This window comes from Balaenoptera physalus (assembly GCF_965194825.1).
Source record: "Balaenoptera physalus genome assembly, chromosome: 4".
NCBI classification, from domain to species: Eukaryota; Metazoa; Chordata; class Mammalia; order Artiodactyla; family Balaenopteridae; genus Balaenoptera; species Balaenoptera physalus.
In genome coordinates, this window is record NC_138891.1 from 42,658,938 (window position 1) to 42,673,594 (window position 14,657).

The 14,657-nt window shown below is 39.7% G+C and overlaps 2 protein-coding genes across 24 annotated transcripts in view; one reads left to right on the forward strand and one right to left on the reverse strand.

The window, feature by feature from the left end:
* B3GALNT1 (beta-1,3-N-acetylgalactosaminyltransferase 1 (Globoside blood group)) overlaps positions 1–2,398 on the reverse strand; it is a 34,321-nt gene extending 31,923 nt beyond the window's left edge. For 4 of the 23 annotated variants that reach the window (XM_082458436.1, XM_082458428.1, XM_082458429.1 and 1 more), the window contains exons 1-3: positions 2,246–2,384; positions 1,232–1,311; positions 723–811 (exon numbers count right to left, since the gene is read on the reverse strand). The gene's annotated coding sequence lies outside the window, so the exon portion shown is untranslated. Of the gene's footprint in view, positions 1–722; positions 812–916; positions 1,092–1,231; positions 1,312–1,834; positions 2,122–2,245 lie in introns of those variants that run through there. The other 19 variants (XM_082458442.1, XM_082458431.1, XM_082458438.1 and 16 more) reach the window with 13 other exon arrangements.
* A 14-nt stretch (positions 2,399–2,412) lies between these two features.
* The window catches only part of NMD3 (NMD3 ribosome export adaptor), a 138,324-nt gene continuing 126,079 nt past the window's right edge, over positions 2,413–14,657 (forward strand). Inside the window, exon 1 of the mRNA XM_082458413.1 lies at positions 2,413–2,525. Within this exon, the coding sequence (XP_082314539.1) occupies positions 2,509–2,525 (17 nt within the window). The 5' untranslated portion in view covers positions 2,413–2,508. The remainder of the gene's footprint in view (positions 2,526–14,657) is intronic.

The window sequence follows — 14,657 nt, forward strand, 5'->3', positions numbered from 1 at the left end:
AATGAACTGTAACTTTTGAATTTACCTGTTGTGCCAGGTCTTTTAAGAGCATCCTGTTTGACCCTCCAGTTTTTACCTCATTCATGAAGCTGTAGTGTGTTTATCTACTACACAGTGAGCAGGGATGAGCAATGATAGCTGTTTTCTGATGCAACAGAAAAGCGTATTTGGCCTGGACATTTTATGGTTGCAGAAGGAATAAAGGCATTTCCTAAAATGGGATTCTACCTGTATCATCCAATGGTGGACAGAACAGAGCTGGAGACTGGGCAGAGACAAGGCAAATCATTTGAAAGGGAAGGAAAAGAGAAAAAAGTAACCACTGGAGTATTTTCTTAGGGATAAAGAGAATTGAGTCTGATCTTGAGTTGAATATGACCACTAAAATAAGTTTATATAGTTAAGTTTTCCTGAGATACCATGGTATTTTAATAATGATTCAATTTAAAAATATATATATATAATATATATATTATATAATAATTATAATTATTATAATTATAATATAATTATATAGGTTATAATAGGATATATATAACCTAAAATGGTTTAATTGGTCTTAACTCTTCCAACTCCTCAAATCCTTTAGGGAAAGAAATATACTAGAATATACAACAAAACTTGTAGCTGCATAAATGATCCTTAAAATCTTATAAAGGAGACTATTATGGCCAATCTTAACCGATAAGGATAATTTCTCAATTAAAATAAGAGGAACTTACCTGTAGCATTTCAGATGAGACTAAAGCACTAGCTGAAGTTTTTTGTTTTCCGTATTCCATGCTTTAATTAAAAGATTTGCCATGCACTACTGAACAGAAGAACAGAAAAAGAATATATCTCAGTCATAACAACATTGGGCATGAGATATCTAAAATTAATGTTCTATATCTAGCAAGCTGCTATAGGAGCAAACCATTATATATCAACATTCTTTTCATTTTCGGAAAAGCTGTGATCCTCTCTTCTTCCTCCTTGCTCTCAAATCCCTTCATTCATCTCATGTGGAATTATACTTGGCCACTGTCTTGGTAACAGGCTTTATTTTCAGGACTGGAATTACCCAACAACCATTCATTTGAATGAACTTTCTAGTCAGGAGAAGAAAAAAAAAAGTCTTAAACTCTTATTTCTAAATAGTAAATAGTTCCCTTCTCTACACTGATACAGGTTCAATGTATGCTTTTATCAGGCATCAACACATTCTGAGAGCACAAAATCAGCTCCCTACCTCTGTCTAAGCCGCCTGGGGAAAGCTAAAACACAAAGCTGTTCCCAGTTGAAGACTGCAAACTCAAATCTTCCTTACCTCTGAAAACAGAAAAAAAGACATGGTTTGGTAATTGTTCCTTACTGATAGGTTTACCTGACAAAGCAGTCACCTCCTAAACGCTGGTACTATGTGCAAAACACATGAAGGAAAGAAAACCATCTCTGCTTTGCACATTCTCCTTCCTAGAACACTGGAAGAGAGAGAAGGAACACGGAATGCCACTCGTGCTTGTGCTGGCATCATTCCCTATTGCTTGAAAAGTGAGGCTCCACTGCACCTTAAAAGATTTCCTTTAAAATGCCTGTATGCTTGCTAAGACCCCTTTTAAAAATCATGTAGCCCTAGCCTCTTCGGGTGTCCTCCTCTCTCTGCCCAATTCGCCCATTCTCCTCCTTAGGTCCATATTCCTCCCAACCCCTCCCCCGGAGGAACAAGCCTCCCACAGTTCGGCTACTGGGCCCTTCCCTAACTCCTCGTCAATGCTTCACTCCAGGCCTGCCTGGGGAATCCGACACCGAATCACCGTCCCCGTCCGCTCCCCCGCCGACCCGGCCAACTTGCTTCGTGCTGCTCCCCGAGGCGACGGGAAGGAGGTGGGCTGCGCGCTGGGATAGAGCAGGGCGGACAGCGTGCTCCTCGCAGCCTCGGCCTGGCCCTACCACGCACCCCGGCGCTCCTCGGTGTCGCCCGCGGCCCCACCTCCCGCGCTCACCCGGTGGGGGAGCGGATAGTTGCGGAGGCCCAAGCCCCTGGGCGCGGCCGCTCGCGGCTCAACCCCGGCCGCGCCCGGGAGAGGGCCAGAGGAGTGGGCGGCGCCGCCCTGCCCGCCTCCCGGCCCAGCCGCCCGGGCCTCGGTGTCCCGGAGGAGGGCGCGTCGCGAGCGGAGCAGGTCCCAGCGCCACGCCCGCCACCCAGGCCGGGGGCCTCCGAGGGCTCCGCGCCGCCCCAGCACCCACCCCTGACCACACTCACCTCCCGCGCGGCGCGTACCGTGCTCCGACGTGGGCGGATGGCCGAAGCTCCCGCCCCGCGCGCACACGCAGCCTTCCCGCAGCCGCACGCGCGGCCGGGCGCGCGCAGACCACGCGCCGGGCCCGGAGCTCCTTACTCGTCCTCTCGCTCGCACGCACGCACGCGCGGGCCCTGAGCCCCCAGGAGGGCGGCGTCGCGCGGCCCCAAGGCCTCCGCGCTGATCCGGGCGCGAACTCTGGATTCTCGGCGTCACCTTGCATTCCATGCACCGCGGTGCTAGGTAGGCATTTTACATTTGAGCCTGGCAGCGGTTAGTCGATGGGCTGACCCCGGGAAGGATTTCTGTTTAAGACTTGCTTCTCTTTGCCCGGCTTGCCCTGTTTTCAAGTTGCGTAAGTGCTCGGCCTCGAGGCAGTCCGGGAGGGATTTACCTTTTAAAATCCGCACAGAGCTATGAAGGGAAGAAGACACCTTGGGAAGTTCTTTGCTCTCGCAGAAGAAATGCGCGTTCTCCTTGTAGAATCAATAGAAAAAGAAGGTTGGGGATAGTCGGGGTTACAATGGTCTGGGGTGTGAACAGGAGTCCCGGGAGTCGCATGCTCTCGAGAAATGCCTCTCGAAACTCTCCTTTGGTCTGGAGAATTCAAAGGTCTGTCCCACCCCGAGTTGTCACTAACTGTTGCTTCTTGGGAGGAATGGAGACGCTTTGAGGCGCGGGAGCTGAGTGTGCTGTATGGGCTCCGGTTGTACCGGCCTCTGGGTGGAGGTTGTTGAATTAATTCAGAGATAGTATTTACTCTCCTCTCTCGGCAACCCTGACACAGTGCCATCCGAAAACAGTTCCCCATTCTGGCCGCTTGTCTGTGGCACAGTGAACAGGTCGGCTGCGGCATCACGGTGTGAAAAGTCGAAAGAATAGTTAAGTGAACAACCATGTACATTCCTCCGAGAATGAATAACTCAACATTTTGCGGTAACTGCTTTCTTTCTCTCTCGCCTAAGTAAAGACAAAGACATTCTCCTATGCAACCACATAAGAAACTAAATTACATCTAAGAAACTTAATAATTTGACATCACCTAATATCCAGCCCATATGCAAATTTCTCCAGTTAGCAAAAAAAGTCATATATTGGTTTTGTAGAAAGATAGTCCCATGGCGTCCAGTTCTTATTTAAGGGATGCAATATCTTCTCTTACCAAATGGATTAATAAGACAAATTTCAGGACTTTCTCTTTTGAGTTTCCTCTGTTTCCTGAATTGTCTATTTAATCTTTTTTTTATTGTTTTAAGCTCTTTCAAGTTAAAGACTTTTTTTCAAATTTGTGTGGATCTCTGCCTGACATTTACATTAAAGACTGCTGCTAGTCAAAAGAAAAAAAGAAAAAAGAAAGAGAGTCCTGTGAAGATTCATGCATTGTATTTGTTGTTATGGTTGTCTCTTTTAATGCGGAGCAATCCTCCACCTGTTTTGTTTTTGTGGTATTAACTTTTTGAAGAGTCTAGGCCAGTTATTTGGCAGAGGGTTCTACTTTCACAATTTGTCTGACCTTGTTTTCCTCCTGATGTCATTGAATTTTTTTCTCTAGATCCCATATTTCCTGTAAGCTCAAAGGAATGTTGAGAGGTCTGATTAGATGGCAAGAATCCTTCTAAGATGGCACACTTTATGAGGTGCTCTTATTGTTTTCCATCAGCAAGAACATAATAATAAATATTAGACCCCTGTTATTTTTATATGCATAATATTAGGTTGTCCCAGTATCAATGGTCACTGAAATCTGAAGTGTTCTCCAGATTTCTCTGTTAAACTCCATTTTCTCTTTTGTGGTTAATAGGTAATCTGTGGGGTGGAGACTTTGGATCTGTTTGGAGGAGAAAGTCTTAGATCCCTGCAAGGAGGACATGGGTTACAAATCCATTCATCTAGGTGGATAGAGTAATCATCTGGCTCATTCTGGTACCTAGTGTTAGGTGCTTCATTGAATTAGGTACTAGCTTCATTCAAAGAACAGTAAAACTCTGGACTCTGTGGAGTTTGGACCACTTTAGGGTTCCTGTGGATAATTCTGGTAAAAGCAGTGATACTTTCTACAAGGACTTGTGATGTATGTTTTAAGAAGGCTTGATAAAATCCAGGAGGAGTTTCCTATATTTAACTGGGCATACCTGAACTAAACTCCCAGTTCCATTCTAACAACAGAAACAAATCAAGAATTTGTAATGCTGTGTGTAAACTCGGTCTGTGATCACCTGGTCTCTGGCTCATATCAAACACCTGTGGGTGTGAGCTCATCCATTTAAGCTTATAAGCTCCACTGGATGAGATCTACGTCAAGTTTACTCTGTATAACAGTGACCACTTCAACTCCCACAAGAGAACTCTCAAAGGGCATCTTCTATTCCACAGACAGATGTAGGGTTCTAAACAGAGCCTGTATCTCCACTTTTACAATTTTTAGTGAGTCAGAGTCAGTGGATCATATCAATGGTTTTTGTTTGCATCAGCAAATTAGTGTCTGCTCATGCCTCTGCCAGTTGATCTGAATTTCATCAGAGTCAGCTTTCTAAAAGTCCAAGGCAAAAGCTGCAAGGCAGAAGCTAGACTTGAAAGTTATGTTGCATCATTTTTGTGACATTTTATTGGTCAATAGCAAGCATAGGACTGTTCAAGATTCAAGGGGAGGGGATCAGACAAGGCATGAACACCAGGAGATGAGGCTCACTGTGGAGTGGAGAGGGAACATATTTGGAAAGGAGCTACCACACTGCTCTAGGCCAAATGCAAACTTAGATGTGTAGTATTGATCGTAGTGGTGCTTTGCTCAAAATCAGGTGGGTCTGGATCATCTATTTAACTTCAAGCCTCGTCATAATCACCCATCCCCAATTGTGATCTACAGATTTACATCAAGACTATAAATATGGGCCCCCATTCCTTTTTTAAAAAAATTAATTAATTAATTATTTAAGTTTGGCTGCGTTGGGTCTTTGTTGCTATGCACGGGCTTTCTCTAGTTGCGTCAAGTGGGGGCTACTCTTCGTTGCGGTGTGTGGGCTTCTCATTGCGGTGGCTTCTCTTGTTGTGGAGCATGGGCTCTAGACGCGTGGGCTCAGTAGTTGTGGCTCGTGGGCTCTAGAGCGCAGGCTCAGTAGTTGTGGCGCACGGGCTTAGTTGCTCTGCGGCATGTGGGACCTTCCCGGACCAGGGCTCGAACCTTTGTTCCCTGCATTGGCAGGCGGATTCTTAACCACTGCGCCACCTGGGAAGTACCGCCCCATTTCATTTTGTTTACAGATTTCTTGGTTCAACTGCTTCTCCCTTAAAAATGCGTTGTTTTTTTGTTTTTTTTTTTTCCCCTACAGGAAGGAGAAAGAATAGGGGCATGAAATGTACATTTTAAAATTATTTATGGTAATTTGGAGGTTCTCTGAAAATAATAGAGGTGGAAATAGGAGTTAAAATGGGTGTACAACAAAACTATTTTTGGATAGTAACAGTGTAAGTCTAGGCACTGGACTTCTTTGACACTGTGTAAATATCCAGATCTGAATCCCTGCTTGTGATTCTTTTTCTGGCTCCAGCCCTGGCAGGTAGCTGTGCCCTTTGCAAAGGGTAAAGTGATTGCTACCTGCTGATGCCTTTATCACAACCATGCTTCACCTCACCTTGGCTGACAGTTCACCTCACTAAGTAAAGGAAATCCGTTGGTAACAAAACTAGGAAGGCTCCATTGCAAATAGAATAATATATGGGAAAAAATAGACCTCTGTATTTGGAAGGATGCTTTAGGACACTGATAGTATATCTTACAAATTCTGTATTTTTATTTTGAAAAGTTATATTCCAATACCTGTTTTTAAAATGTTTTGAATGTCCCATGAATAATGAGTGGATATATGTACTCATAGATGGCAAAACCTCTCTAGGATGCAAAACAGAGCCATGGACAGCAGACTAGGGGGAAGAAATCCTCTCAAGTGAAATGATTGAGAAGAAAAGGTCCAAAACCTTCAAGAGCTTATTTCCTTTGAGGCAGTTTCCTTGTTCCTTGTGTAGCATTTATTCAGCTTGTGATTCAGTTATCTATTGCATCTCATATATTAAAAATATCCATTTAATATTTCTCATGATTCTGAGGGTTGGTTGGGTGACTCCTCTGTGGTTTCATGTGGGTTTACTCACACAGTTATATTCACCTATAACAGGGGCTGGTAAAAGTTTCTGTAAGGGGTGGTAGATCGTGCATAGTTTTAGGTTTTGTGTCTGTCGCATATTCTTCTTTGTTATTTATTGATTTTTTTTTTTTTTTTTTTTTTAACAAACCTTTAAAAAGCAAAAGCTATTCTTAGCTCAAGGGCCCTACAAAGAAACAGGCTGAGGGCCAGATTTGGTCCGCAGGCTGTGGTTTGCCAACCTCTGAACTGGAAAGTCAGCTAAGCTGAAGGTCAAAGGTGACCTCAGTTACATGTCTGGCACTTGGCGATGCTGTCCACTGAAGGCCATGATTCTCCTTCTGGAGAATCTTCAGGGCTTCTCGTCCTCCAGGGGCTCCATTGTCAGTCTGAGGGCAGCACCCAAGACAGTGGAGGTGGAAGCTGTCAGACTTGTTAAGGCATAGCTGGGGAATCACACAGGGTCACATATGCCACATTCTGTGGATCAGAGGAGACCACGAGGCCAACCCAGATTGAAGGGATGGGCAACCAGACTCCCTGTCAGTGGGAGGAGCTGCCGATATCCTGGCCACAGCCAGCTTAACTAAGCGGAGGATTTCTGCTGTCTGCATCACCCAGGGAGATGGAGGGCTGATGCTGACCTTGATATTAGATTGGCTCTCAGAGCCTTATTCAGATAACTTCAAAAACTATGGATTTATGATCTCTGATGGCAGCTACTGTTCTTACTCTCCCTTTTGACCATATCACCCCAGACTGTTTCGAATTCTGTGAGCACTCACTCATTTCCCTCAGTACTAGTTTATAGGTGTCTCTGCTAAGAGATATCAGCTCCTTGAAGGAAGGACCATGCCCTACCACGCTGCCTTGCTGTGATATATCTTCAATAGATAGGTACGGAATTTAATTAAATAGCCTAACTGAGGTTTAACATCAGGTTATTTGCTTACTTCACAAGAGCAAAACTAATTTAAGAATCTTGCACATTACCTCCAAATTCTGGTAGAACAGCATGCATCAAAGAGTTACGTTTCACACCCAAATACTGTCTAATCAATCAGATAGTTAAACTTCCTAGCAGTTTTCCAAACATATAATCAAACGTTAGGAAGCAGTATGCTTAATGACAAGTTTGAACTAGCAATCAGCTTTAAGGACATATTACATTTTAACTTTAAATGTGTCTGCAGATGAAAATCAAAACGTAGCAGCACAGGGAGCTCAGCTTGTTGCTCTGTGATGGCCTAGTTGGGTGGGATGGGGGTGCAGGCGGGGAGGTCCAAGAGGGAGGGGATGTGTATGCGTATGACTGATTCACTTCGCTGTGCGGCAGAAACTAACACAACATTGTGGAGCAATTATACTCCAATAAAAAAAATTAATAAGTGGAGGAGGGGAGAATGTTAAAAATCCAAACCCATTAAGAGTGAGGTTAAGGGGAGAAAAACAAATCCAATAAATATATGCTATCAAGTGAAAAAAACAAAAAAGTAACAGCGGTTTGGAATATATGCTGTGTATGTTCCAAGGCAGAAGTAATTCTGGAGAGGGTTTCTAATCTACAGTAAATGCTGCTACTAATTGCTTAGTTGAATTTTTTAATATGTGTTTTCTCCCAGATCTCATTGTAACTCCGTCTTCTTCCACTTGATGGAAAGCTTTGACAATTTATTATGTTTAGAAGCAGCTAGGGTGTATTTCTAATTGATGATTTGTTATCCTGTATTTCTTACTTGACTATCCACATTTTTCATTCTCTTCAGCATTTTCCTCCAGCATCTCCTGTCTCACTGAACTAGATGGATGGTGCTCCTTTTGTGCAAACGCAGACAGTATTTCAGTCCCTCCGCTGCTTCTTCCTTCCATCAGACCTCAGATACATACAGGACTGACGCTAGATAACATGTATATGGCACTTAAACATTAACAAAGTGTATTCACATATCTGTATCAGTTGATTATTAATACATCAGTCCTGTGGGACAGATGCTACCACTACCTTCATTTAGAAGGTAGGGAGACTGGTGAACAACTGTCCCAGAATACCTCAAGAATGTGTCCAAGCCAACTTCAGTACCTTCCCATAAAATCTGTTTATTCTTCTGGATTCTGGATTTGGTTAAAGCAGCCCCATTTATCAGTCGCCCAAGTCTGACCCTCAATTCTTCCCTCTCCATTACTCCACATGTCCAGACAGTCACCAAGACCCTGTGGACTTTCTCTCTCTGAGACCCTGACCTTCTGATCCTCCGCTCCCCCAAAAGCCTCACTTCTCACTTGGGTTTGTGTCAGAGCTTTCTGTCTGCTCCCCTGACTTCTGAGTTGCCTATCTAGTCCTTCACATTACCATGAGGGCTGTCTTCCTCAAACCCAGATCTTTCCATGCACTTCTGGTTTTAAATGGTCAGTGGTTCCCCACAGGGCACAGTCTAAAGGGTTACAAAGCTCATGAGACTGAGGAACTGAATTTTTAATTTTACTTAATTTAAATTAATGTAGCCGCTATACTGAACAATAAGGCTAAGTGGCCGCCATATTGAACAATGCAGATCTATATGAATCCCTTTTTGTCTGTCAAAACTCAGTTCAAACATGGCTCAGCCTAAGGACCAGCTGCACAATTTGTGGAGCCCAGTGCAAAATGAAAATGCAGGGCCCCTTGTAAGAAATTATTAAGAATTTCAAAACAGCACCAGCAGAGCATTAAACAAAGCACAAGACCCTTCTAAGTGCAGGGCCCTGTGTGACTACACAGTTCCCATGCTTATGCAAATGGGCAGTAGAAAAATTCACAAAGGGTATGAAGAAGCAATTTACAGAAGAGGAAATCTGCATGGCCAGTAAATATCTGAAAAGATGCACATTTTCATAGGAATCAAGGAAATGCAAAATAAAGCCACAGTGAGATACAGTTTTATACCTACTCATTGCCAAAAATTTTAAAGTCCAATAATATTAAGTTGTCAGGTAGTAATCACTGCTGATGATTGTATAAATCACTTATCTAATAAAATTGAAGATGTGCATATCCTGTAAACCAGCGGTTCCACTCTTAGATGTCTTCCCTGGAGAAACATGCACATGTGCACAAGAAGGTGTGTACAACAATGTTTATGACAGCTTTCTTTTAACTGAGAGGCATCTGAAACAAACTAATATGCACAAATGGGAGGATTGATAAATAAAAGCAGCATGTTTTAGGAAGAATTTCATGTAATAGTTAAAATGGATCGATTAGAGCTATACCTCTCAGCTTGGATAAATTTCAAAAATATAATGTTGATCAAAGAGAGCAAGTTCCAGAAAGATGTTATTTATGAATATGTTTTACAAATGTGAAAAACATAATGATATTATTGTTTGTAAATATATATATGTATTATAAATTTATATATGCATTATAAGTATATATGTCATATATAGTAAACATATATAACCAAAGCACAGGACTGATTACCTCTAGTGAGGGGTAAGGGGACAGAGACTAGGGTGGCACAGGGCACTTCACTGAAGCTACAGTGATTTATTTCTTAAAAAATAATCACTTAACTGAAATACGCACAGACACACAAAGAAAATAATCCAAGTAGTAGAAGAAAGTGTGAATGAATTGCTATATAACATAAGAAAGGGAAAACCCCACAAAATATGACTCAAAATGAAGAAGCAATAAAAGATTCATAAATGCATTTATACATAAGCTTATAAAAGAACACTTTTCATGAGGAAAAACTATAAGCAAGTAAAAAATCCTGACAACTTGGAGAAAATATTTGTAATGTCTGTCATTAGAGGGCTAATATTTTCCCCAATATTTCATTATGAACATTTTCAAACATGTAGCAAATTTGAAAAAATTTTGTAGAGAACATGCACCCTCTAGATCCTACCATCAACATTTTACTGTATTGATACTTGCTTTATCATGTATGTAATTTATCTCTATCCATCCGTCAATCTATATTATTTTTTGTTGCATTTCAAAATAAATTGCAAACCGGTATATTGATACATGTATATTATTAACCAGAATTCAGTATTTGTTTAAGGTGTTTCTTCTGATATAAAATTTAAATAGAATGAAATACACAAATCTTAATTGTACATTCACTGATTTTTGACAAATACATATACCTCTGTGACTTAAACCTCGACCCAGAAGGCTAATATTAATAATATATAAAGAGCTCCTAAAAATTGAGAGAAAAATGCCAACAGTGCAATAGAAAAATGAGTAAAAAATATGAACAGACAGTTCCACAGAAAAAGAAATACAAATGGCCTTTAAACACACGAAAAGGTGCTCAGCCTGCCCATCGAAAGAGAAATATTTTACAATGAACAATCTGAAAAGGAAATTAAGAAAACAATTCAATTTATAATAGCATCAAAAAGAATAAAGATACTTGGGAATTAACTTAACCAAGTAAGTGAAAGACTTGTATACTGAAAACTATAAAACATCGCACAGAGAAAGGAAAGAAGACACAAATAAATGCAAAAAACATCATGTGTTCATGGAATGAAAGATTTAATATTGTTAAGATTTCAGTACCACCCAAAGTGATCTACAGATTGAATGCAATCCCTATCAGAATCCTAACATTTTTTGCAGAAAAATACATCTTAAAATACATGTGGACTCTCATGGGACCCCAAATAACAAAAACAATCTTGAAAAAGAAGAAAAATGTTGTAGGTCTCACACTTCCTGATTTCAAAACTTATTACAAAGTTACAGTATTTAAAACACTGTGGAACTGGCATAAGGACAAACATATAGACCAATGGAATAGAATAGAGAGCCTAGAAATAACCCCTCATATATATGGTCAGATGATTTTCAACGAGGGTGCCAATACCATTCATGGTGAAAGGACTTTTTCAACAAATGGTGCTGGGAAAACTGGATATCCATTTCCAAAATAATGAAGTTGGACCCTCATCCAACATCATATATAAAAATTAACTCAAAACTGGGAATTCAGTGGTGGTCCAGTGTTTAGGACTCTGTGCTTTCACTTCAAGGGCCCGAGTTCAGTCCTGGTCGGGGAATGAAGATCCCAAAAGCTGTGTGTCGTGGTATGGATTGAAGACCTATACATAAAAGCTAAAATTATAAAAACTCAGATGAAAACAGAGGACAATCTTCATGACATCAGATTTGGCAATAATTTCTTTGATATGGTACCAACAGCGTAAGTAACAAAAGAAAAAAAAGACAAATTGGACTTCATCAAAATTAAAAACTTATGAATGCTAAAGGACACTATCAACGGAGTAAAAAGGCAGTTCACAGAATGAGAAAAAATATTTGCAAATCATATATCTGATAAGGATTAATATCCAGAATATATAAAGAACTCCTAAAAGTCAACAACACACACACACACACACACACACACGCACACACACAACTCTAGTTCAAAAATGGGCAAAGGACTTGAAAAGACAATTCTCCAAAGAAGATATACAGATGACCAATAAGCACATGAAAAGATGTTCAACATCACTAATAATGAGGGAAATGCAGATCAAATCCACAATGAAATACCACTTCAGACCCATTAGAATAGTTATTATCAAAAAAACCAGAAAACAAGTGTTGACAAAAATGTGGAGAAATTGGATCCCTTGGGCGTTGTTGGTGGCAATGTAAAGTCATGCAGCTGCTGTGAAAAAAAATATGACAGTTCCTCAAAAAATTAAACATAGAATTACCATATGATCCAACAATTCCACTTCTGGGTATATATACAAAAGAATTGAAAGCAGGGATTTGAACAGATGCTTGTAAACTAATATTCATAGCAGCATTATTCACAATAGCCAAAAGATGGAAACAACCCCAGTGTCTATCAATGGATGAATAAATAAACAAGATGGAACATATACGTACTATGGAATATTATTTAGCCTTAAAAAGGAGGGAAATTCTAATATATGCTGCAGCATGGATGAACCTTGAGGATATACTGTTAAGTGAAATAAGCCAGACACAAATATACAAATATTGTAAGATTCCACTTAACATGAGGTACCTAGAATACTTAGATACATAGAGACAGAAGGTAGAACACAGGTTACCAGGGGATGAGGGGAAGGAGGAGTGAGGAGTTACTGTTTAATTGGTATAGAGTTTCAGCTTAGGATGATGAAAGTTCTCTAGATGGACAGTGGCGATAGTCAATGTGAACATACTTAATGCCACTGAACTGTCCACTTAAAAGTGGTTAAAAAGTTAAAACTTATGTATATTTTACTACAATGAAAAACATTTTAAAAAGTAAAAAATAAATTAAAACAAAGAAATGCTAATTAACACTGCACTGAGATGCCATTTCTCAACTATCAGATTGACAGAAATCCAAAACTTTGACTACGTGAGGCTGTGAGGAAACAAGCCTTCTCATTGCTAGGGGCAAGGCAAAAAAATGTAGTATAACCACTATGGTGAGGAGTTTGGCAATGTCTAGAAAAATTACATGAGCATTTACCCTTTGACACAACATCCACTCATTCCAGGAAAGTCTCCTGGAGACATACTTGCAAAAATATGAAATTGTTATGACATATAGCAATTTATGTTTATGTCATAACATAAATTGTTATTACATAAAAATTATTATAATAGGCATAAAGCTACTTATGGTGGCATTGTTTACTATAGTAAAAACAAAACAAAACAAAAACAAAACTGGAAACAACCCAAATGTTCAGTGATAGGGAAATGGTCTAGTAAACTATGGGGCATCCAAGCAATGGAGAACCACGCAACTATAAAAAGGAATGAGGGAGGCCTCTATATATTGGTATGGAACTATCACTAGGCGATTGTTAAATGAGATAAAGCAAGATGCAGGACGGTGTTTATGTTGTGCTATGTTTTGTGTGAGAAACAGTGGGTAAATAAATCATAAACATATTTGTGATATTTTTCAAAAGGTAACAGTGAAATGACACATCAAAAACTAATGAGAACGGTTTCCTAGGTTGGAAGAGAGGGTGCAAGATGAAGGGGCAAGGATAGAAGAAAAAGTTCTGTGGGTGCATTTTTGGCTTTGGAACCATATAAATGTTTATATGATTCAAAAATGGGAAAAAACAAATCCCTAAAATTGAACACAAATGGAAACAAATGAACTTAACCGTATATCAATTTGATGCCATAGCAGCATAGAGAAAATAATTCCTTATTTAAAAATATAGGATACCCTTAGTGGCATATAGTCTAAAGAAATAAAGAACCACAAAGAAATTTTATATTGCATTCTTTTTGTAACACTAATAGTGACATGATGTAGGAAAAAAAACAAGCAAGTAAATAGTTGTGTTAATGCTATTAGAAACTTAGATTTTCACAGCAAGAGAAAAGAGATACAAGTGTAAAATTTTAAAAGTTAAGTAAAAACAGGATAATGACTGCAATGGATTGAAACATCAAATATATATAAATCTGAATTCATGATGCTGCTTTAAAAACACACTGGTTACCATTGGAGGTTGCTAGATTACTAAGTCACTACTCTAAACATTGATGAATAAAGGGAAAAACATCAAGGATCCTACCTTTCCCATATAAATGAAATAATTAATGAGGACGAGTCCTTTTTTATAGATGAATTTCAGCTAACGAATAAAGAAGCAGTGATAGAATAGCCCTCCACCATTTTGCACCCTCTAATGAAATAAAGGCTATCTAGCTACCAAAAATATTAGGTAAAATGTTGATAGGGAACGTTAAAGTGGAGAAAATTGGCTTACACCACCAGAACCTGAAGACCTTTAGCAACAATAAAACTAGAACAGCTGGTAATGTGTGCCTCGTGGTAAAATGTAATTTGAAGCACACAACACCATTGGTGAAGTATTCTTGGATAAAAATCTAATCAGGCTTCCAGATCTAAGTCTACTTTATAGGAAATATAGGGGTTAGAGGAAGAATTAACAGTTAAAGCAGCGACAGGAGGAAAATCAATAGCCTAAAATAATATTATCAGTAAAAATGGAAGATCGAAAAATAAATGAACTAAAATTTCAATTCCAAACCTAGCAAGAGAAGAGTAAAATAAACCAAAAGAAAACAGGGAGAAGAAAATAATAAAGATTAGAAAGCAGAAATTAATTATTACAATAGGAAAAATAAATAAATCTTTGGGAAAAATAATCTAAATTGTTCATTGAAAAAACAATTAAATAGACAAACCACCAACTAACCTAATCGTGAAAAGAA